The sequence below is a fragment of the Xyrauchen texanus genome, chromosome 33 (genome assembly GCF_025860055.1).
Source record: "Xyrauchen texanus isolate HMW12.3.18 chromosome 33, RBS_HiC_50CHRs, whole genome shotgun sequence".
NCBI classification, from domain to species: Eukaryota; Metazoa; Chordata; class Actinopteri; order Cypriniformes; family Catostomidae; genus Xyrauchen; species Xyrauchen texanus.
In genome coordinates, this window is record NC_068308.1 from 8,719,219 (window position 1) to 8,744,066 (window position 24,848).

At 39.9% G+C, this 24,848-nt stretch overlaps 2 protein-coding genes across 2 annotated transcripts; both read left to right on the forward strand.

Moving 5' to 3' along the window:
- The first annotated feature begins 11,998 nt into the window (after positions 1-11,998).
- On the forward strand, positions 11,999-14,033 carry LOC127627229 (uncharacterized). The gene is made up of 2 exons (XM_052103573.1): positions 11,999-12,046; positions 13,386-14,033. Exons 1-2 carry the CDS (start codon positions 12,044-12,046, stop codon positions 14,031-14,033), a joined length of 651 nt encoding a protein of 216 aa, XP_051959533.1. The 5' UTR covers positions 11,999-12,043.
- Positions 14,034-14,133: 100 nt separating this feature from the next.
- On the forward strand, positions 14,134-23,634 carry LOC127627120 (uncharacterized). The gene is made up of 4 exons (XM_052103370.1): positions 14,134-15,364; positions 15,461-15,529; positions 20,521-20,652; positions 22,713-23,634. Exons 1-4 carry the CDS (start codon positions 14,956-14,958, stop codon positions 22,931-22,933), a joined length of 831 nt encoding a protein of 276 aa, XP_051959330.1. The 5' UTR covers positions 14,134-14,955; the 3' UTR covers positions 22,934-23,634.
- The last annotated feature ends 1,214 nt before the right edge of the window (positions 23,635-24,848 follow it).

Consider the following 24,848-nt stretch of genomic DNA (forward strand, 5'->3'; position numbering starts at 1 on the left):
TCCGCCTTCTCTGGAACCGCCGTCGCCAAGGCTACAGGTACCGCCTCTCTCCATGGTTTGAGGAGGTTGAGGTGGTACGTTTGACGTGACCCTCTCCTATCCGTTCGCTTAACCTCATAATCGAGATCTCCAACTCGTCGCGTGACCTCAAAGGGTCCTTGCCACTTGGCGAGTAATTTGGAGCTCGAGGTGGGCAGTAATACAAGTACTTTATCTCCCTGATTGCCCCTGTCGTACAGTCGGCGTTGGCGTTCTTGCGCTTGGAGCAAATTCTCCTGTGTTACCCGTACCAAAGTGTGGAGTTTTGCTCGAAGGTCAAGAATGTATTGAATTTGTTTTTGCTATCCGAAGGTCCTTCCTCCCAAGCTTCCCGTAATGATGTCAAGCACGCCCCGTGGCCGGTGCCCATACAGTAGTTCAAACGGAGAAAAGCCAGTGGAGGCTTGTGGGACCTCTCATACTGCAAACAGCAGGGGTTCGAGCCACTTATCCCAGTTTTTAGCATCTTCGTGTACGAACTTACAAATCATGTTTTTCAAGGTCTTATTAAATCGTTCCACCAGTCCATCAGACTGATGGCGGGTGGTAGACGCTGGTACGAATCGACTTAATGCCTAATAATTCATATAGTTCGCGAAGTGTACGTGACATGAACGTTGTGCCTTGATCTGTGAGGCTTTCCTTTGGAATCCCCACTCTGGAGATAATTTTTAAGAGTGCCTCCGCAACACTGCGTGCTGAGATGTTGCGTAGAGGTACTGCTTCCGGATATCGCGTTGCATAGTCCACCAGAACTAACACAAAGCGATGCCCGCATGCAGTCTTTTCTAATGGCCCAACAAAATCCATTCCAATTCTGTCGAAGGGGATCTCGTTCAACAGCAGCGGGCACAATGGCGCTTTTGGGGTGGCTGGTGGGTTCACCAACTGACATTCGCGGCACGCTGCACACCACTTGCGAACGTCCCCGTGAATGCCTGGCAAAAAGAAACGGGCCATTATACGTTTCAAAGACTTTTCGTGACCTAAGTGGCCGGCCATTGGATTATAGTGAGCCGCCTGGAAGAGTGTTTCCTGACGGCTCTTCGGTACTAACAGCTGTGTTGTAGCCTCTTTGGTTTGAGTGTCCTGCGTCACTCGATACAACCGCTCTTTGATAATAGCAAAGTACGGGTATGTGAGCGCAACACCGGGCTGGAGCTGTTGACCATCAATTACTTTCACTTGGTCAAAGGCGTGCCTAAGGGACTCGTCACGCGATTGCTCCAGAGGGAAATCCCCCTCAGGGAAGCCCCTGAGGGCGGAAACACCCTTGTCTGTGTCATCTTGAAGCGGAGCCGACGTTGACGGGCCCGGCACCGCCTCCCCAGCCATAGTATCACACGCCACACCCCACGCCACCACTCTGCAGGACCCATCCACACACATTACCCTCAGTACATTTTTAAAGCTAGGCCAATTGGTTCCCAAGATTAGTGGATGGGTGAGGCGGGAATTAACCGCGGCCTCGACTCTATGCCTTTTTCCCCTTAATCGTATCTCAACGGTACCACTGGATATTTGTGAATGTCCCCATGCACACACCTCACCCTCACCAATTTATCTTTATCCAATGCCCCACCTTGCACCAAGCATTGGTGGATCAAGGTTTGAGAACAACCTGTATCCACCAAATCTTGATGTGTATCCCCCTTCACCCTTTCCGGTATGCGATACATACCTGCCCGATCGGGGCGCCTGTGGAGCGTCGGGGATCCGAACCAGTGTCCCCACCTCCATCACTGGACACCGCTCCTGGCTATGTCCGGCTTCCCCGCAGCTCCAGCAGACCGGCCCAGGTCTTCCTTCCGCACTTGTGGGGGCAGGCTCGCCAACCTGGGTAGAATAACGAGAGACAGGGGGGTTTGAAGGGGCAGAGAAGGGGAAGGGTCCTCTGGGTCGGGGTCTGGGTGGGCCTCCCCACCTACGAGGAGCCGGAACTGGGAGGGAGTGAGGGGAATGGGGAGAAGGGGAGGGAACAGCAGGCACAGGGGGTGGAGAGAGAGAGAGAGAGAGAGAGAGAGGATACTGCCTCGCCGTCTCCTGGGAATGCCGACATGTTGTCCTCTGCCAGCTGGACGGCTCCATCCAACGACGCCGGGCGGTGGCACTGGACCCACTCCGACATGCCTCGGGAAAGCTGAGAGACGAACTGCTCCAGTACCACCATGTCGACCACTTCCATGACGTCGCGGGTTTCCCCCACCAGCAGCAATTTCTGGCAGGCATCACGGAGCTGTTGCGCAAACGCGAACGTGCGGCCGTCCTTCCCGAAGCTTAATGAGCGGAATAACTGTCGACTCTGCTCCGGGTGCGACCGACCCGTTGCTGGATGGCTTTCTTCAGGTGGCTATAGTCCAGGAGGCTGGTGGCGGGAAGTTGTTGTGCCGCCAGCTGCGCCTCCCCGGAAAGTAGGGGCAATAGGCGGGCCGTCCACTGCTCGGGAGGCCACCTCGATACCTCCTCCGTTTTCTCGAACAGGTCGAGGAAGGCCTCCAGATCATCACTTGGCCCCATTTTCGCGAGGGCTAGCGGTAGGGTGGGAACCGAGGAGGACGCAGCACCAGCCCCCTCTCCGGCGATCAGGCTCCGCAGCGCTTGCCGGTCCTCGGCTTGTGCCTGGAGCAAGGCTTGGAAGCGTTGTTCTTGCTCCCGGCGAACCTCCAAGAGGGCATGGTGTTGTGTCTGCTGGATGCTGGTCAGGGCGTTGATGACTTCGGCCAGCGGTTAAGGCTCCATAGCGGCGCTCTCCTCCAAACCCGGGTTCTCGGCACCACTGTAAACTGGTTTGGTTGGGGTGATGGAGGAGTCAGGAGACAATGAGGCAGGTTCAAGGTTAGTACTGTTTATTAGCACTTCTTTTTACACACGACGGTAACCGTCGTTACAATTATGGGTGATCTCAGTACAGTTGCCACTCTGGCTGTTGTGCTTGACGGACACACTCTCTCTCCCGCTCTCGACATTTGGCGTCCCTTAAATGTCTCTCTCCGTATCACTATAACAAGACATAGGTGTTACAGGTAATTACAAACCAGGTGACAAGCCTTACTGCTCTCTCTCTCCCGCAGACCGACACATGACCACGCCCCCCATGCCACATTGTGTATTTAATTTTTTCCTTCTTGAAAGTGCTTTTTTAGGAAGCCATTGATTACATAAATCAATATTTAAGCATATTTAAGTATGTTAGAACTAATCTAACAGACATACTATTTGCCCCTCTCGTTTCATTGCACCATGTCTTTTCATGTTATTAAATGCCATTTCGTTATGCAATTTTTTAATGGATGTATGATCAAAACAACAATTTGTAAAATTGAATCAGAGCCTTGTTTATCGACATTAGGCCTTATTCATGAAACTCGAGCAGAATGCCTTTCTGTGCAAACCGTTTATAAATCCATTCTTGTTAAATTTCATTGAATTTATACAATTTATGTAAAACAAATCTCTTGATGACCCCCCCACCACACACACACACTAAAATATGCTTGTACTTAGATTCTAGCTTCAAGATGTACAGTTCCTCTTAAACCACTTGCTTTAATTGGCCTACAAATGCTGCCTACACATGCTATCATAATTATCATAAATACAAGGTTCCTACTTGGAAGTTGCACATGAATGCCACCTTAAATTGTAATCATGACTGGGAAATAGAGATAATTTTGACAGAGATGACTGCACAGTTTCTGTAATTCTCCTAAATGCACCTAGCTTGTTATCGCTTGGCGGTTCAGTCATATACTTATAACGAGGGGTGTAAAAATGCATCAATGCATTGCGAATTTAGAAGTGGGAAGTAAGATAATTCCGATAAGGTAGCATAAATATGAGCCCTCTTAATTCACCACATGTCAGGCACATGCTGAATACCTTGACGCAGTGGCAGTGTTTGCCATTTTGGTGTGTGGGTTTAAGTGAGAAACTAGGTTAATGGCAAATGGCAGAAAATAAAAGCTTAAATCAAATAGCTGCATTGAGGAAATCAATGAAAAAAATGGCCCAAATTTAAAACCTTGATACTACCCAAATAATATTACTAAACATTCTAAAGTCTGCTTAGTTGGCAGTAGGAGCAAGGCACTCATTGAAGTGCTTCTATAGGTTTCTGCTGTTTATAGTCTTGTGGCTTGCCTTTTTCTGATAAGATAAAACTGTTTTTTAAACTCAAACTATTTTTTAAACAAAATTAAGTTTCTATTAGTGAGGGCTTATTTTAAAAAGTCTCCTTAGTAAGCAAAGCAATTTAAATTATATTTAATAGACACAGGTTTATTATTGACACGCATCTATTCAATATTTCTTTGGATTTCTAATTTAACACAAAGTGTAACAAATTATCAATGCATACTTGATGTTGCTGTGTGTATGAAGCAAAATTAAAAAGTGCCTAATTATAATAAAGAGAAGGTATTCTGCAAAAAATTATTTTCTTACTGGGTATTTTTGTCTTATTTTCTGGTAAAAATATCTAAACATTATTTAAACAAGAAAAAACAGTAAGATTTATTCATTTTCTTGCCCAGTTTTGCTGAATATCTTCACTGGGACAGAAGACAGACATTGAAGTTACACTGGGGTAAATTTAGGAAAAGTGGGCTATTTTTGACCATTATCTCAATGTCAAAAGGTGGATCAATTTCCCTAAATGTACCCTACACTACACGATTTAAGCCCTGATTTTCCACTCGCCGAAAGTTAATGGAGATCACCGACAAAAACCCGAAATCAGAGGCAAATTGCTGCTTGCTCCCATGAGCAACAATCACTATCTATGTTTCAGCTGCATAAGAAATAAATTAATTACAAAATATACAGTAAAAGACCCTTAAAACGAACAATAGCTAAATCATTTTGATATTATTTTGATATTGCTCAGATGGGTGGGCAGACCAACCTATTGTCAAAAAAAAAAACATGGGCAAAGATAGGTGCTCTCTTGGGGATATTGCCGGTCTCATTTTTGTGTTCTGCTTGGTTATGAGGGGTCTGACCATCCCCATCAAAGCTACTTCGCCGCCATCTTTGTATTCCCTAACATTCTGTATTATTATGGGTCTCAATGGGAAATCATCTGTTTTATTAACACTTCTGTGTACAAATTTGAAGGCTGCTTATTGGATAAATACAGGTAAACGTCATATTATACAACTACACTTTATGGAGAGCATACAACCTACTAGTTAAGTCTTGCCTTAAGAACAGGTGGTGCAAACAAATTATGCTTCACGGGATCGTGACACGGAACACAAAAGATGATATTTTAAAGAAATGTTTTTGTCCATATAATGAAAGGCGATGGTGACCAAAACAAGATGTTTTGCTCAACATTTACATTCCTTATATGAAATACCTGCAAAAGAAAGTCACATGGATTTGGATGGACATATGTGGTTGAGTAAATGATGACAGAATTTAAATTTTTGGGTCATTTTTAAATTAACATTTAAAGTTATAACTATCTGAAACACAGTAGTTTAAGACTATTGGTATACTGCATGTTGCAAAAGTATCTTCATTGCAAATAAAAAACAGATTGTGATGTTTTTTAATATATCATATTAGTAAATTATGGCATTTTTGCAACATCCTTTAGTGAGCGTTGTTTCACGGTTAAACACCGCACATCAGGTCATATTGAGAGTTTCGTCTTTTGGTGTTCGATGCCCTGTCGGTAGGCAATAGTAAGATGGCCGCCAGAGCACATCCGGTGGCTTCACCTACTGCTGGCAGTTTAAAATTCTATGAGCAATCCAGTTATATATATATAGATCAGTGATATCAGAATAAATTGGCTGAAATGGAGATTCTATCAGAATAAATTTGCATACATATAAGCTTTTCAATTATTTGAAACAAAAACAAAGAACAAACATGTCCTTGTCAAGCCACAACGGCAGCAGGCAGCTACCTGCGTTCATTCCAATATTATTTATTTACCTCCAACTCCAACAAACCTTGCTGCCTGCGTCTCCCCAACCATTCTCTCCTCCATATTCTTTTCTTTTTCGGGTTTTTGCTGCAAATCATTGCACAAATAACTTGGATTGCAAGCTTTTTGCAGACCACCGTTTTTAGAGGGACGAACTCCAGCCTCACGCGATAACTCCTGTCTCACGTGTGATCTTATGTCATTTTGTGTATCACTTCTCATGTGCATTTTGTTATGAAACCTAGTTTGGTGACCAGACGTAGTTGTCGGGGATTCTACCTAGTAAAATGTTTTGCAATGTGTGACACCGTCGCCGATCCCTCATGTAATGTGCAAACTACAGCAACTTCAAGATACCTCATTATAGACAGACAGTTGTGTAATGTGAACAGTACATCAATCCGATAACTTTGAAAGTCATATAGTGTGTGGGTGGCATGATAGGAATGCTCAGTGTATGTTTTAGCACTTGAAAAGTTAATACTTTTTCTCTTTTTTTTGCTTTGAGAACCATATCAAAAGAAAAACAGAAATTGTACATAATACTGATATATATGTGTGTGTGTGTGTGTGTGTGTGTGTGTGTGTGTGTGTGTTCTGGTAATCATCACTTTGTGGGGACAAGAATCTGTTTACACAGTCACGTAATGGGGACCTCTTGCGTTGTGGGGACCAAAAATCAGGTCCCCATAAGGGTAACGCATTTAATTGAATAGAGGAACTATTCTGAAGGTTCTGGGCGGAGTTTTAGCATTGGCCCATAACACATGATCATCAGGTAGTATGCGTGTGTGTAGCGCGAGCTCTGCTGCGCCCCCAAACATTTTTGGCTGGTAATGCACTCACTTCTCCACACACACATTTTCCAATTATGGTTGGGTACCGCCCACTTCCGGGTCCTCGTTAGGAAGGAGTTCGACAGCAACTTGAAAATACAAGTATTAAATTGATAACGTTACTTCACACGGAGGACAAAGAAGAAGATTATTTACTGGAGATGCCAACTAAGGATCTGAACTTCTACAGAGGATAAAAGTGAAGCTCAAGGTAAGCACATATATTAAACCAATTAAGTTAGGTTAATTAGATTAGGCAGCGGGCTCGCTAGTTAATGTTAGTGCTAATTGTTGAGGCTAACGTTAAGTGTGGCCTGACATTTTCTCTGTTTTTCAAATAAGCGATCACATAATCATACAATTTAATGTTAAGGACTTAATTTTAACTGAAAAGTGTCGTCTAGTCTGACTGAGTGCTAATGGAGGGATTCGGTTATTAAGTTTGTTTCTGTCTAGTTTGCGTTAGTGCTGGACGGTGGATTATTTTATCATTTAAATTAAATATATTTTATATATATATATATATATATATATATATATATATATATATATATATATATATATATATACACACACGTTAGCACTTATGTTTGACTGATCAGTAATTGTTTTTACATTTAAATGAACTCATAGGCAACATATACAAGCCACAGATCTTTACTAAAGTGCTTCACAGAGAAATTAAGTAACGTTAGGCTAAAATAAAACAAAAACTGAAATGGAAAGTAGCTTTAAATGAATAAACTTAGTTTTAATTATGACTGTAGTTAAAATAAACTGGGGTTTGTATGGTGAGCTCGTTCAAAAGAGTAACTTAGTTAGGTTAAGGACCAAATTAATAGTTAAATAACTGCCAGGGCTACCTGGGATTTTATAGATGTTGGTTTTGTGAGAGATTAGAGCCTGAGTGAAAATGGTGAGTTGATGCCCGCAAGGCTAGCATTGTGCCAGTCAATAAATCTGATTTTATTATATTGTAGAGTTCAGATTTCTTGTCTTACATTGATACATACAATATCATTGTAATGCAGTAACATTACAATAACATTCTTATCTAGTCTACTTATTGAACATGCTATTTCCGTGTAATTTATTTCACACTATTTTTTTCCTCTATCAGTTTGAAATGCCACCACGAATCAGCCCCTGAAGGATGCCATGCATCATGTTGTTTCAAAGACTGACAAAACATTCAAATTAGATGTGAAGTATATCAATGCAGTGAAAGGTAAGGTCGTGTGATTTTATCATTCAATATTTACCAAGATATGCATGTCCTAACCATAATCTTATGAGCACATTAGTCAGACCCTGGTTGCAGCTTATTTTAAATCAGCTGCCAACTGTTGATGATTTTTTTGTGTATTTGGCATCCTTTATCTATAAGATTTTAATAATTAAAAAAAAATTCTGTATTTTGCAGGACGTGGTCTATTTGCAAAGGGTGCCATTTGCAAAGGTGATTTTGTTGTTGAGTACAGGGAGATATGATAAATGATGCAGAACTGCAGAGGAGAAGAAAACGTTACCACGCATCCTGTGCTGCATTTATGTTTGATTTCAAGTGGCGAGGAAAACATGGTGGTAAGAAGTCAAGTTATAGCAAAGCTATATTCCTTATGCAAAAAGATAGTAAAAATACACTGATTTGTGGTGGTATATTGTAGTACTTGTAATCATCCTTTTCTCATGGTTTCATATTTAAGTATTGATGCGTCAAGAGAAGATGGATCGTATGGGCGGATCGTTAATGATGACCACAAACATCCAAATTGTAAGATGAAGAAAATTGACGTCAATGGAAAGCCTCACCTTTGTCTGTTTGCCCTGGATGACATTAAAGAAGGAGAAGAAATTGCCTATGATTATGGAGGAGAAAACTACCCATGGAGAACACAAGTATGTTGCAAAGCACACTGTGGACAAAATAGCTCATATTTTTGCAACATGTGTCAAACAAGTTGTTGGTTGAATAGATTATAATTTGATCTATTAGAAATCTATGAATCTAATTTGTCTATTCCAATAAATTATATCCAAATCCCCCACTCCCCCCAAAAAAATTATACATTAAAGAATGAGTTGGTACAGTCTTAGGCCAAATCTTTTTCCCCCAAGTTATGTGTGGCATACAATGACCATGTTGCAACTAATGGGTGAAATATAATCACAAAAAACCCAATGATTAACTATGTAAAATGAATGTTTTACTTTCTCAAACCATGTGGTATCTGTTTCAGATTTCTCTCTTGTGTTTCCATGTTCTAATATCTTGTCATTTTGAATGTTGTCTCTTACAGATGACCAGCGCTGCTGTTAATACCAGCACAGCGAGTAACTCTGATCCTTCTCTCCAGTCAGAGACTCAGATGGATGATGAATCTGCTCAAATCAACTCTCCTCAACAGGTACGTTCACATTCATCACTAAAGATTTAGGTTTTTGTCATGGTTTAGTGATTTGTAAGCATATTTTGATGCGTATCTGGTGTAAATTAGTACATTAAACCACATTAAACCATAAAAAATTAAACATGTTTTACGACATGTGTCCAGTAGATTAGTGGTAGTGGAGTATTTAGGGCCAGTTTTATCCTTCACGAGGATTTTTTTCTGGGTTAATTGTTGCATTAAAATGGACACTCACGACGTCCCCACAACACACTTTCAGTCAGTGTTTGAGTTCAAACCTGTGTTTTGAATTTGATGAAACTGGTCCCCATAAGGAACTATAACGTTGTGTGTGAAAGGTCCCCATGAAGCTGGTTTAATCCAGATGTGGTGGCACAGAGTTGCTGATTGATGATGGTCCCATAGGAACTATAAGCTGGTGGTCCATGAGCGACAGAGTTTGACTGGACAGGAATACATGTTTTAGATGTAGTTGATTTGTCTCTCATTCTCAAACCATGTGGTATCTGTTTCAGATTTCTCTCTTGTGTTTCCATGTTCTAATATCTTGTCATTTTGAATGTTGTCTCTTACAGATGACCAGCGCTGCTGTTAATACCAGCACAGCGAGTAACTCTGATCCTTCTCTCCAGTCAGAGACTCAGATGGATGATGAATCTGCTCAAATCAACTCTCCTCAACAGGTACGTTCACATTCATCACTAAAGATTTAGGTTTTTGTCATGGTTTAGTGATTTGTAAGCATATTTTGATGCGTATCTGGTGTAAATTAGTACATTAAACCACATTAAACCATAAAAAATTAAACATGTTTTACGACATGTGTCCAGTAGATTAGTGGTAGTGGAGTATTTAGGGCCAGTTTTATCCTTCACGAGGATTTTTTTCTGGGTTAATTGTTGCATTAAAATGGACACTCACGACGTCCCCACAACACACTTTCAGTCAGTGTTTGAGTTCAAACCTGTGTTTTGAATTTGATGAAACTGGTCCCCATAAGGAACTATAACGTTGTGTGTGAAAGGTCCCCATGAAGCTGGTTTTAATCCAGATGTGTGTGTGAGCCGCACAGAGTTTGACTGAATTTGATGAAACTGGTCCCCATAAGGAACTATAACGTTGTGTGTGAAAGGTCCCCATGAAGCTGGTTTTAATCCAGATGTGTGTGTGAGCCGCACAGAGTTTGACTGGACAGGAATACATGTTTTAGATGTAGTTGATTTGTCTCTCATTCTCAAACCATGTGGTATCTGTTTCAGATTTCTCTCTTGTGTTTCCATGTTCTAATATCTTGTCATTTTGAATGTTGTCTCTTACAGATGACCAGCTGCTGTTAATACCAGCACAGCGAGTAACTCTGATCCTTCTCTCCAGTCAGAGACTCAGATGGATGATGAATCTGCTCAAATCAACTCTCCTCAACAGGTACGTTCACATTCATCACTAAAGATTTAGGTTTTTGTCATGGTTTAGTGATTTGTAAGCATATTTTGATGCGTATCTGGTGTAAATTAGTACATTAAACCACATTAAACCATAAAAATTAAACATGTTTTACTGACATGTGTCCAGTAGATTAGTGGTAGTGGAGTATTTAGGGCCAGTTTTATCCTTCACGAGGATTTTTTTCTGGGTTAATTTTTGCATTAAAATGGACACTCACGACGTCCCCACAACACACTTTCAGTCAGTGTTTGAGTTCAAACCTGTGTTTTCAATTTGATGAAACTGGTCCCCATAAGGAACTATAACGTTGTGTGTGAAAGGTCCCCATGAAGCTGGTTTTAATCCAGATGTGTGTGTGAGCGCGCACAGAGTTTGACTGAATTTGATGAAACTGGTCCCCATAAGGAACTATAACGTTGTGTGTGAAAGGTCCCCATGAAGCTGGTTTTAATCCAGATGTGTGTGTGAGCACGCACAGAGTTTGACTGGACAGGAATACATGTTTTAGATGTAGTTGATTTGTCTCTCATTCTCAAACCATGTGGTATCTGTTTCAGATTTCTCTCTTGTGTTTCCATGTTCTAATATCTTGTCATTTTGAATGTTGTCTCTTACAGATGACCAGCTGCTGTTAATACCAGCACAGCGAGTAACTCTGATCCTTCTCTCCAGTCAGAGACTCAGATGGATGATGAATCTGCTCAAATCAACTCTCCTCAGCAGGTACGTTCACATTCATCACTAAAGATTTAGGTTTTTGTCATGGTTTAGTGATTTGTAAGCATATTTTGATGCGTATCTGGTGTAAATTAGTACATTAAACAACATTAAACATGTTTTACGACATGTGTCCAGTAGATTAGTGGTAGTGGAGTATTTAGGGCCAGTTTTATCCTTCACGAGGATTTTTTTCTGGGTTAATTGTTGCATTAAAATGGACACTCACGACGTCCCCACAACACACTTTCAGTCAGTGTTTGAGTTCAAACCTGTGTTTTGAATTTGATGAAACTGGTCCCCATAAGGAACTATAACGTTGTGTGTGAAAGGTCCCCATGAAGCTGGTTTTAATCCAGATGTGTGTGTGAGCGCGCACAGAGTTTGACTGAATTTGATGAAACTGGTCCCCATAAGGAACTATAACGTTGTGTGTGAAGGGTCCCCATGAAGCCGGTTTTAATCCAGATGTGTGTGAGCAAGGTTTGCGGGCCAGGAATAATTATTATAATTGTTTTTTTCTTATGCTTTTTATTTTTTCATTTCAAATACTATAATAATGTAAAATACTGTTTTCTTTTCTTTTTACAGATTGTGATACAGCTCGAAATGAAAATGACATTTTAGTACCAAGACTGAGAAGGACTAAAAGTATCATGGTAAGTTCTCAAGTCGCAACAAGAGACTCAGTGGCTATGTTTACATGCACAAGTTGGAGTTTTTCCCTCTTTTGCTCCTCTCTTTTAAATGTTAAAATCCTCGATAATTTGAAAGCTGAAAGTTAAATGTGCACGGCTGCACGGGCATTCATAATTTGAGTTCATTACTATGGAAGCTCGCTCTGCTCACTCTTTACATATGATTAAGGTGTTTGCATATGAAGGCTTTTCAGTCTGATTGAGCCGTCAGTCTGATTACTAATGGATTATTTGGTTGCATGTAAACGTAATCATTGTCATTTCTAATTGATCAGTTATTTTGCTTAGAGCTGCCATCAACATTTTATTCTCATTATCAATTACTCATTGAAATATAATTTATGTAATTAATATATTCTTATGTGATAAATCATTTTGACTACAAAATATCAAATCAAAAATTTGCATCCCCTTTTAGTATTGTCACGATACTAGAATTTCTTACTTCGATACGATATAACTTGAAAAATATCGATATTCGATACCATTTTCGATACCACGGAGAAAAAAACTGCCACTATATTAAGGGGGTTGACTAGCTTTCATAAGGTCTCTCGCTCTCTCCCTCTCTGCCGTGCGCGCGCTATGTATGTTGTGTGCGCGCTATCTATGTTATGCGCGCAGTATGTTCTGTCTCGCATGTGAGCTATAGATTCGGGACATTTGAACTAATTTGCGGGCATCAGGGAGAAGCTATCAATATGTGGGAGACTTCCGGGAGACTTGGGATGTCTGGCTTCATATCAAAAATATTTCCAGATAGCACTCCTGCTGTGTTCTTTATCAACCAAAACTGGTCGCTGAGGCCGCATGCACTTGCCATCTTTACATTCACTTCACTTTTGCTATTTAACCAGTGCGAATGAGACGAGTGTGTGTGTGTGTGTGTGTGGTGTTTGTCAACGCACCTTTGGAGAGAAGTGAAAGTGACAGCTCGGCTAGTATCGATACTTCGGGAAATTAGTATTGGTACCGTTCAGATATTTCAGTATCGATATATCGATATTTTTGACAACACTATCCCCTTTACATTAAACCCAAAACCCATCAGATGTCCTTATTTTTGTCAGATCAACTGCCCAAAACGTTTTATTACACTTAAGAACTTTAGTATAACAAACAGTAAGAAGCAGCAAATAATCACATGTAACTTGTAAATTTAAAACAAAACAATACTTGAACAGTACATTGATTATCACAATAGTTGCCAATTTATGTCTGTTAATGATCAATTAATTAAATGCAGCAGTTCTACCTATTTCTAATTAACTTTTTAATATTTCTTTTTTTTTCATTTAAGATGAAAGACATGGATCTTCAAGATTCTGGGGAGCTCTTTGATTCTACACCAGAGAGTTCAGATAATTATGTTCCAGATACCACTTCCGACAGTGACAGTGATGTTAGCCTTACACTGAACCCAACAAAACGTCAGCTTCTTGATGAACTGGATATGAATGAATCTGCCTCTGTAAGCTTCCCTGACTGTGACACAACAACGTCAGACAAAATGCACAGCCTTACATCTAAAGCATCTGGAACAGTAGAAGAGCCCAGTTCAAGTCAGAACACAATAGACTGCGTAGTTGTTAATGCATACCAAAAAAGAGATGGCGGTAGAGTGTATAACAAGAGACATTACTGCTTGTATTGCTCCAAACCTTACGCTAAGATGGCAAGGCATCTAGAAAGTTCACATGCAAATACATCTGATGTGGCTAGAGCTCTAAGCTTTCCAAAAGGTTCAAAAGAGAGAAAAAACAGCTGGATTATATTCGCAACAAAGGGAACTATGCCCACAATGCTGCTGTTATGGAATCAGGAAATGGGGAACTGGTGCCATTTAAACGACCACCTAAAAAGCACAGGGAGAGGATTTCATGCATTGTGCGTACTGTCAAGGACTTTTTACAAGAAAGGTCCTGTGGCGTCATATGCGTTCTTGTAGACTTCAACCTCAGTCAGTCCCCCCAAACCAGGAAAAAACCGTGTTCAGTCCATGTGTACATACACGGGCCTGTGCCTTCAAACATGACCAAACAACTGTGGGGAGTAATCAGTGCCATGAATCCTGACCCAATCACAGATATAATAAAAAATGACACAGTAATTACTGAAATTGGGCAGCACTTGTTGAACAAAGGAGGGCTATCAGCCAAAAATAAACAGAATGTGCGGGAGAAGATGCGAGAATTGGGAAGGTTGATTCACAAGGCGAGGAGAGTCACCTCTTTAAAAACGATGGAAGATTGTGTAAATCCAAAGAAGTACATGGAGACTGTCAAAGCTGTGAAGTATACGTGTGGGTATGACAGTGAAACGGACAAGTTCATGATTCCATCGCTTGCAAACAAGCTTGGGAATTCCCTGGTTAAAGTGAGCAAACTCTTAAAAGCTCAGGGATTAATCTCAAATGACAAACAGCTTGTTAAGAACGCCAGTGAGTTTCTAGAAGTCCATGAGAACAAGTGGAACGAGATGATCTCAGCTACAGCATTGAGGAACATCAGTGAAGCAAAGTGGAATGTGCCCACTATCATGCCCTTTACTGAAGACGTCCAGAAAATGCATACATATCTCAGTGAAGTGCAAGACAAGTGGTTCAAAACACTCTCTGAAAGTCCCTCTACTAAAGCCTGGATGGAGCTGGCAAAGGTGTGTCTAGCCCAGATGATTCTCTTTAACCGCCGCAGGGAAGGAGAGGTTTCGAGCATGCCTTTGTCTGCATTTCTATCAAGAGACACTTCTGATCCACATGAGGATGTGGACTGGGCACTCTCTGAAGTGGAAAAAAACTCTGCAGACACTTCACAAGGGTTATCACAAGGGGAAAGCGTGGTCGACCAGTTCCAATTCTTCTGACTCCAAAAATGCTATGTGCCTTAGAACTCCTTGTTAAGCAGAGAGAGGCTTGTGGGGTTCTGAAAAACAATCCCTATATGTTTGCAAGACCAGAAGCCATGACACATTTTCGAGGGTCAGACTGCCTCCGTGGCTTTGCTAAGGTGTGTGGCGCAAAGTGTCCCAAGTCACTGACATCTACAAGACTGCGAAAGCATGCCGCAACGCTTTCAACTGTGCTGAATATGACTGACACAGAGATGGACCAGCTGGCAAACTTTCTTGGACACGACATAAGAATCCATCGTGAGTTCTATCGACTCCCTGAGAAGACCCTGCAACTTGCCAAGATCAGCAAAGTTCTAATGGCTCTTGAGCAAGGAAGATTAGCTGAGTTCCATGGCAAGAACTTGGATGAAATTGGGATAGATCCTGATGGTGTGTTTTATTTGACTTTTGTTTGATTTTCTGTTTACCATCTATTCATATACCATGTGTTTTACCATTGCTAAGCTGTACTTTGAACTTCCACAGAAAAAGTTATTGACTGTGATGAGGAAGACGGGAGCATACAAGAGAGACACTGTTCATCTACTGTTGACGGTTTGTATTACTTTCAAAATACACTACTAGATTTTGCAGTTATTCATAGTTTTCAGTCACTTAACTTGTGAAGAAACATCATAGCCAACATTAAAAAAGATTCTTCAGTATGCTGAACAAACGTTTTTTACTGAAACTGCTCATTGTGTAATGAGTCAAATGCCTCCAAGCTATTCTTCAAAATGTCTTACACTAAACATTTATTCTGGAGTGAATATTTTTTGTGGAGTTTACTACTATAAAAATTATATTTCATAAGAGAAACGAGCAAATTTGTCGTAAAATGCTAGCTGATCCGCTCTCTTCTCGTGTTGGTTGTGTCATGGCACTAAACGAACCATGTCAGATTGAGTATTTAACCATTTTATTTCATGTCTTAGTTTGCTTGAGCTTATGTTTGATTAAATGTCTGCTGTAGTGTTGTCACGATACCAAAATTATGACTTCGATACGATACCAGACTAAAATACCTCGATATCGATACCATGGGGAAAAAACGAAAACAGTAAAAGTAACTGAAAAATATGACAGAACTTACAATTCATTGTTTTATAAATTAATAATAAAAAAAAAAACTTAACTTTGTTCCTTCAATGCTTTTTTACCATTACCTTTATTAAATAAAAGAATAATAATAATTAGCAAGTGCCAGTGTGTACGTCCTTACAAAGATGTTTGCAACATTGGCATTATTATCAATCATGTTAACATTTGCTAACCTTTCACAATTCTGAACAGGTTGGGATGACCAAAATCTTATTTCATGAAACGAGTTATTTAATATATTTTAAATGTAATTTTATAATTACAATATAGATATTTAATTCTATTTTTGTTATTTAAAATAAGCAAAAAAGCAAATTACAAACAATAGAGACAAATAAAATAAACAGTGCTTCATTTCTTTTTTGAATGCTACTGTTAAATAAACCTAGTACTGTAGCTGAAAAAATTAAGTCTTCACTCTATAAATTAATTATAGACTGATTCTTAATAAATATATACATTTATTCAGTCAAGCATTGGGTGATTGTCTATTTTCTGTTGTTTCATCAACATTAATTAAACAGAATATTATGCTGCTGGTCCGGCCCTTTAAAGGGATAGTTCACTTTGAAATTAATTTTTGGTATGTTTTAGCTTACCTCAAGGGCATCCAAGATGTAGGTGTCTTTGTTTCCGCAGTAGTTTAAATTTTGATATTTTTAGGTCAAACCGTTCTTGTCTGTCAGTCATATAATGCAGGTCTATGGTCACTTCCTCAAAGAGCATGCACAGAGAAGTCCAAATTAAACATGATTTAATGACTCGTAAATGTAAGTACACATTGATGGCCTAAGACACGAAACGAGCAGTTTGTGTGAGAAAACGAACACTATTTATATCGTTTTTACCTCTTGTAAACACAGCCACGTCCAAGTGATCTGAAGGCACGGGCACTTCGGTCTTTTCCGGCAAAGCGCGGAATGCGCCGAAGTGATCTCGTCGCGTGTACATCACTCATACAATTGTTTTATTTTTTATTTTTTTTAATTGTTTTCTTTTACGACGGTTTAAACATCCCAGATAAGCGCAAATTAGTACCATTTTAATTAGCCGTCTTACCTACAATCTCTGTTCTGTGTAAACAATGAGTGACGTACCTGCCGCGAGAGATCCCTTCCGGCGCTTGCCGGAAAAGACCGAGCGCCCGCCCCTCAGGCAATACGTTCTTTGCCTCAGATCACTTGGACGTGGCTGTGTTTACAAGAGGTAAAAACGATATAAATAGTGTTCGTTTTCTCACACAAACTGCTCGTTTCGTGTCTTAGGCCATCAATGTGTACTTACATTTACGAGTCATTAAATCATGTTTAATTTGGACTTCTCTGCATGCTCTTTGAGGAAGTGACCATAGACCTGCATTATATGACTGACAGACAAGAACGGTTTGACATAAAAATATCAAAATTGAAACTACTGCGGAAACAAAGACACCTTGACACCCAGGGATGCCCTTGAGGTAAGCTAAAACAAACCAAAATTTAATTTCAAAGTGAACTATCCCTTTAAGACCTGCACGTAGGTTTCCTAATGGAACACATACGATTTATATTTACAAACGGTTTACATTCACTAAAGACATACCTGACTGTGTTTACGTGAATACTTGCCAGAACGTACATTTTTACCTAGAATTTTGATTATTCAATCCAAATAATCCACGAAAGAGAACTGAAGTGGCAATGACATGCTGTGTGAAAGGCGTGTGTGTTTGTGCGCTCTTCAGGTCTGAGTCCGGCAGCGCGAGCATGTCCCGCGCTTTATTTTGTCATCATGCATATTTCAGCTATGCGTATATATTTTACTGTTCTGATTTCATTCATTAGTGAATGTAAACAGTGGAAGCAGAGCTCTGCACACACGTCCTGACTCCGACTGTCACACATCGACGCAAAATAAAGAAATACTGCTCTTATTATTTAGAGTGCTGTCACTCTTAAAGTACCGGTACTAATAAAATTTCATATCGTACCGATTTTAATAGCTGGGTATCGCGATACCTTTCTAGTATCGGTATATCGTGCAACTCTAGTCTGCTGGAAAGATGCAGTTCAATTATACTTGCAATAATGAAGAATTGCACAGGATTAGGGTTTATTGTACTTTAATGATTTTAAATAATTATTGCGTAAGTGTAATAAATAACACAGTGTATTGTCTGTTGGAAACTTTTCCTTTGTCGAAGCAGAGACAAGGAGACATTGGGATATCTTTCAAGCAGGATTCTTTGAGAACTCGCTGTGCATCGCTGTAGTCATCCCAGTCTAGTCTAACTAAGGCAGTGTACCTTGTAGTTTATATACCTTTCAAGGGGAGGGATTTACATAGAGGTGGAGACACTCTGAAACAAAGCATGTAAATGAAGTACGGAAGTCTGCTCGTTACGGAAATTCCCCAGCCCTGATCTCATCAGCATAGCAGTGTGATTCAGATGCATAGGTGATAATCCACTCAGCCTGACTATTTAACGACTGGAACAGGGGCTCCTAGAGTCATATAAAGACAAAGGCTCAATCCCAATTCATCCCTTGCCCCTACCCCTTGTTTTCGAGTGTACACCATGGCCCTTAAAACAGAGTTACAAGGGCCAAGGGGTTGAAATATTCCCCTACAAAATGGAACAACCCTTCATGAACCCGACACGTCATCAGTCGTCCTTCATGAACCCGACACGTCATCAGTCGTCCTTCATGAACCCGACACGTCATCAGTCGTCCTTCATGAACCCGACACGTCATCAGTCGTCCTTCATGAACCCGACACGTCATCAGTCGTCCTTCATGAACCCGATACGTCATCAGTCGTCGGCGATGGCTCTGACGTTACAGAGTTTTTACAGGATTTCTACATGACAACGACTGACAATCAGCGCAGCTTCTCTTAACTTTGAGGAAACATGATGATATAACATTCCTTCCTCGAAATGTATGTCTTTTCTGTTTCGGAAAGGTAATTTATTATACAATTTCTTCATTTCATCACCATCAATGGAGCACCGGTGGAGAGAGTCAGCAGCTTCAAGTTCCTCGGTGTCCACATTACTGAGGAACTCACATGGTCCGTCCACACTGAGGCCGTTGTGAAGAAGGCTCACCAGCGCCTCTTCTTCCTGAGACGGCTGAGGAAGTTTGGAATGAACCACCACATCCTCACACGGTTCTACACCAGCACTGTAGAGAGCATCCTGACTGGCTGCATCACCGCCTGGTACGGCAATAGCACCGCAGCACAACTGCAAAGCCCTGCAAAGGGTGGTGCGAACTGCCAGGAACATCATCGGAGGTGAGCTTCCTCCCTCCAGGACATATACACCAGGCGGTGTGTGAAAAAAGCTCGGAGGATCATCAGAGACTCCAGTCACCCAAGTCATGGGCTGTTCTCACTGCTACCATCAGGCAGGCGGTATCGCAGCATCAGGACCCGCACCAGCCGACTACATGATAGCTTTTTCCCCAAGCAATCAGACTGTTGAACTCTTGATCTATCAGGATCAATAATTAGCACTGCACTTTATTAATCTATAATCTCACACTGGACTGTCAACATATTCTCCTCAATACAACTGCTATATATATATATATATACACATATATATTTCATATACTCCCACTTATTGTATTGTATTGTATATTCTGTTCTATATTCTGCATTGTATATAATTGTGTTGTGTAAGTATGTGTACATCTGATTTGTAAATTGTTTTGTGTAAGTATGTGTACATTTGATATGTAAATTGTTTTGTGTAAGTATGTTGTTTATTGTAATTGGTATATGTCTCGTCACTGTCATGACTGCTATGTTGCTCGGAACTGCACACAAGAATTTCACCTACTGTTGCACTTGTGTACATGGTAGTGTGACAATAAAGTGATTTGATTTGATTTGATTTGATTTAAATGACTCTATTATTATCATAAGAGTAAATAAAGTGCATGGTGGTGTCATCTGGGGCTAAATTTAAATGTTTAACCGTTTGTGAAGCATCTCGCCGGTGATTCGCGATGCATTCTGTGAACTTTCTCGTAGCCCTCCGTTTGGAGTGTGCCTCTGAAAAGGGCTATGTAGCCCTACCCCTTCGCCCTACCCCTCGATCTCAACAAGACTCGGGACACCCTACCCCTAGACGTGAACGTGCAAAACGGAGGGGTAGGGCCAAGGGGTGAATTGGGATTGAGCCAAAGAGTGAGTCTCAGTATTCTGACTCATTTAACCTACAATAGAGAGAAACAGGACTGGCAGGAATCTCTTGCTGGAAAACTCTGATATAATCATCATTTATAACTCAAATGCAAAATTCAGTCTACTAAACTTTCTCAGTTTATATACTATTGTATTGGAACCTAAATTAAACATTTAATAAATTTGTAACACAACAATTGTCAGCATTCTATAGTACATTTAAAGTGTATATCTTTCTGAAAAAGTTTAACTTTGATTATTTTCCATAGAACCATCTTCAGAGGTGGCACTTCCTCCTACCGAGAGGAATGACATGCCGCCACCACCCAAGAGACCACGCAGACCACCATCAGATGAAGAGATGCCTTCAGGAGCCAGTGCTGTGAGGCCTTCTTCCAAAGGTGAACTCTTTACACATTTCTAAGACTAAATTAGACAATTTAGGAGCACTTTGATACCCCGATCTCAGACCAGATCACTAAATGCTGATTTTGTTTTTCGCTGTTTCCCTTTTGATACGTTTCCACCAAAACTTTAGCGATTTGAACACTTTGCAACTAAATTGTTCCTCTACACATGAATTTCAATATCATAATGCTCAGGAACCCATCTGTGGTTGTTTAGAGGGTTACTTGGTTGATGCTAGAATCTACTAGGTGCTTTGTGGCACTAGTAGGAACTGTAGCTGTTCTAATAATTGAAATATCAGGAATAACTATCTGGCGAGCTCCGAGAGGGCGGCGTGCCTTGGACGGTGAGAGCGGCGAGAAGTTGAAATCAGGTCAACTTTATGGTAATGAGCAATGACGTGGTTCAGCGGCAACCAATCGGAATGTAGAAGTGCTTCGTTTGAGAGGATTCCAGAGAATGCAGTCAAGTTACTTTTAGGTTCCGACCACATTATTTCCCAAGCAAAATAGAGGAGAGATTGATTAATTGAATTTGATAAGAAGGCACGCAACACTATTTATAGGCAAAGTTTTTGCGCTAGAGCACTTGTTTTTCAGCGGGAATGCAAATTAGAATAGCACTTAACCATGAACACAAAAGCCACACCACACAAATGGCTTTTAATTGGTTTATTTCATTAGCAAACATGTCACTATAATTAAGTTCTTTCCATTGATCAATTTTCTGCAAAAATAACTACTGACGTGCTTGTTTGCTTTATGGCCCCTTTAAATAAAGTTTTAAAAAGACCAAGTATTCGATCTACATCAGAGTGTCCACGAATCTTTCCACGGCGTCGCTGGCAGGGCGGCAGAGCGGCGGCGGTGTGAACGTAGGGTATCTCCTGGAGAAGTTTGAGTGGATAGATGCATAAAAATTACTTGCAGCCAAGACATTGATCCTAATATATTTTCCTTTTCCCCAATGATCATTTCAGGCCAAGTGACAATGTAAAAATCACTGTTTGATTGACAGTGTAATTCTATTTATAGATAGTGCAAATAATTTCTCTTGCAATATAGATGCTGACTAAAGATTTTTCTAGTTGACTAAGTTTAAAATGAATGACTACTAATCACATTTTTATACTAATAAGCCTTAACTAATAATAATGAGCCTTTAATTGCCTATATAATATAAAGCCTAATCAGCTCAAGCGCACACATAAAGCTCCACAGCGCACCGGCAAACATTGAACCATCATTACTAAACATTGTAATAATTTATTGGTAATGTTTTGGGCTGCAGAGATTAAGTCAACGATGCTGACTCATCTCCACAGTGATGCGCATATATGCACGTTTCATACGGATTACATAATCTGAGAATATTTATTTTACACTTGAATTGGTTCCTTTAAAAGCAGACATTTCAAGCTTTCTATAGATATATTTATCGTGTGTGAGGTGAGTATATGCTGAGTTTCGGCTCATTTCTGTGACGCTCAAGTTTACTGAGACAGCAGAAAGCACATCCTGATTGTTTTCATTATTTTACAAAAGCAAAACATTTTGTAGTTATTGAGTTTACAGAAATAATAGAAAATGAAATTTGACCCTTTACAGTTTGCATTACTCTTATCTATATGAATAAAAGGACAAGAGTATTGTAAGTAAAATGATGGCGCGCGCCTGTATGTACTGCAGTAAAGCGTCTCTCCACACACACACACAGATATGAGTCTAATAATAACACATTTATCAGGTTCACATTAGAGTGAGCGACTTGTAAGGTTAATACTACTCGCATGTTTCAAGTGATAAGCCATATTTAAGGTCAATGACTGATAGGCTGAATGTTTGGATTTCCTGCCGACTGCCGTTATTGATCTGTCCGTCACAGCCTGCATGATTTCCTGCGGGGGTTTCCCTGCGACTAACCGACTAATAAAATCGTGGTTAACTATTAGAGGGCAGACCTAATAAATACTGATAATAGGATTTAGAACTTTGGATTGGAATTCCAGTACACACACTTTCTCATTTCAATAGTTTTTTCTGTCCACTTTTAGGTAAAAGTACCCAGAAGACACCCTGGCAGCAGACAGAGGTGCAGGCGGTTGAAAGGCACATGCAGCGATTCATCACATCGCTCACTGTACCAGCAAAGAGCGACTGTGAGAAATGTTTGAAAGCTGAACCAGGAGCGCTGAAGAACCGCGATTGGAAGACTGTAAAATTTTACATTTATAATCGTATTACAGCTTACAAAAAGAAATTGCAGTGCAAATAATAATAATGTTAAGATCCAACTCTGTCATGGCAGGTTTTGTTCAAGATGTTAAAAGGTTAAAGATGTTTTTGGGTTTACTAACCCTTTAAAACTACAGAAACACGTGTAGGCTATAGAATAACTTTATTTGAAATGTTTTATGATGACCACCAGTCGGAAAGCATTGGTCGAACAAAGTTATTTTATGGTTGTAGTTTGTTTAAATCCACATGTATGTGAAAGCATGTGTGAAAGTTATATATATGTTTTTTTTTATACTTTTAATATCAGGACTTTGTTTTGAGGTATGACTCCATTTGAGTTATTTTGTTAAGTTGAACTCAATAAAAGTTGAATTCAGCAATTGTAATGTAAATTAATGTATTGAAGCTCAATTAGTAGTAGATTTTTTTAAATACGTATCAGGTGAATGAGTAGCAGCTGATGCTGGGAGGTTGACTGAAAAATTACAATTATAGAAAGAATAGTTTGAAGTGGAAAGGTTTGAATGTTTGACTTGTGGTTATGAAATGGGTTGGAAAATATCCAGAAAATAATTCACTACTTGCATGCAGTCCTCCATTCACATACAATCCACTTCTATCACACTACTATTCCAATCAAACGTAGGAACAATCCATCGATCCAAACAAATATTCTGCATGTTGAGGAGATGATTACAAGCACAACACTAGGGCCTGGTTTCACAGACAGGATTTAGATTAAACCAGGATTAGGCCTTTAGTTCAATTAGAACATTTAAGTAGCTTTTTTTAACGTTTCTTAGAAATAAACATTACTGGTGTGCGTCTTGAGACAAAACAATGGTACTTGGACACAATGGACTTAATTTAAGATGTGCTTTCAGTTAAAACGGCTTAAACACGGACTTTAGTCTGAGACTATCTTAAGCCAGGTCTGTGAAACCAGCCATAGGTATTCTATGCAAGAGTGAAGCTTTGCATCACTGGCACCATTTGCAGGCCTCACTATCTCTCCACATTAACTAATCGAAGTTTTGTACCAATGTATATTTTAATTCTACTTGGTTGTAGATTCAACCCATTTTTAAGGGCAAATGGACAAATGCAATCTGAGGATTTACTTTATATAAATGCTTATTATTTGTCAAATATTGATAGAACAATAAGTATATCTAGGTCCCCACAAATCAAATGGGAGGCTGTGTGAATTATGCAAATTAGGTCCCCACAAATCAAATGGGAGGTTGTGTGAATTATGCAAATATTATGCAAAGTAGGTCCCTATAAGACATGTCCACTCGATGTTTCAAAGGTCCCCATTGCACATGGTCAAATCATTACTTCATCAATTCAGATATTTGAAGGCGTGTATAAGTTATCAATGCTATGGTAAGTATCCCTAATTTTTTTTATACCTCTAGAACCTTTAGAAAGGGTGGTCCCCACAGGTGATGGTCATAAAGTTGGTCCCCATCCAACATGGAAACCAGTATGTGTGTGTGTGTGTGTGTGTGTGTGTGTATTTGTTGCCATGTGAACTTGAATCTACCGTTTTAAAATGTCAAGCTGAACTCTGAGCAAGATGTTCATGTGCTACACTGCTAATACAACATTTCACCATAGTAACCATAGTTACTGGTAAAATACCAGAATAACAAAAATTATTGTTTCTACAATAAAACTGGGAGCATGATAATAGCTAGCGCTAATTTAGGGTGCTTTTTAAGCTTTAAAGTGTATTATAAACTGCTATTGTTTGGCATCACAATTTATTTTTTAAATATATCCTTTTGTGTTTTGCACAAGAAAGTAATTTGGGTTTGGAATGGCATGAAGGTGATCAAATGATGACAGGACTTACATTTTTGGGCAAACAATTCCTTTAAGCCAGAATCCACAAGAATAAATGTATGAATATAGACAAGTGTCATCTGCAAACAAATTATGCTAGA

Coding starts and splice junctions, on each gene's coding strand:
- LOC127627120 (XM_052103370.1), top strand. CDS start 14,956: ATGCTATGTGCCTTAGAACTCCTTGTTAAGCAGAGAGAGGCTTGTGGG. Junction 15,365..15,460: donor AATTGGGATAGATCCTGATG/GTGTGTTTTATT, acceptor GAACTTCCACAG/AAAAAGTTATTGACTGTGAT. Junction 15,530..20,520: donor CTGTTCATCTACTGTTGACG/GTTTGTATTACT, acceptor TATTTTCCATAG/AACCATCTTCAGAGGTGGCA.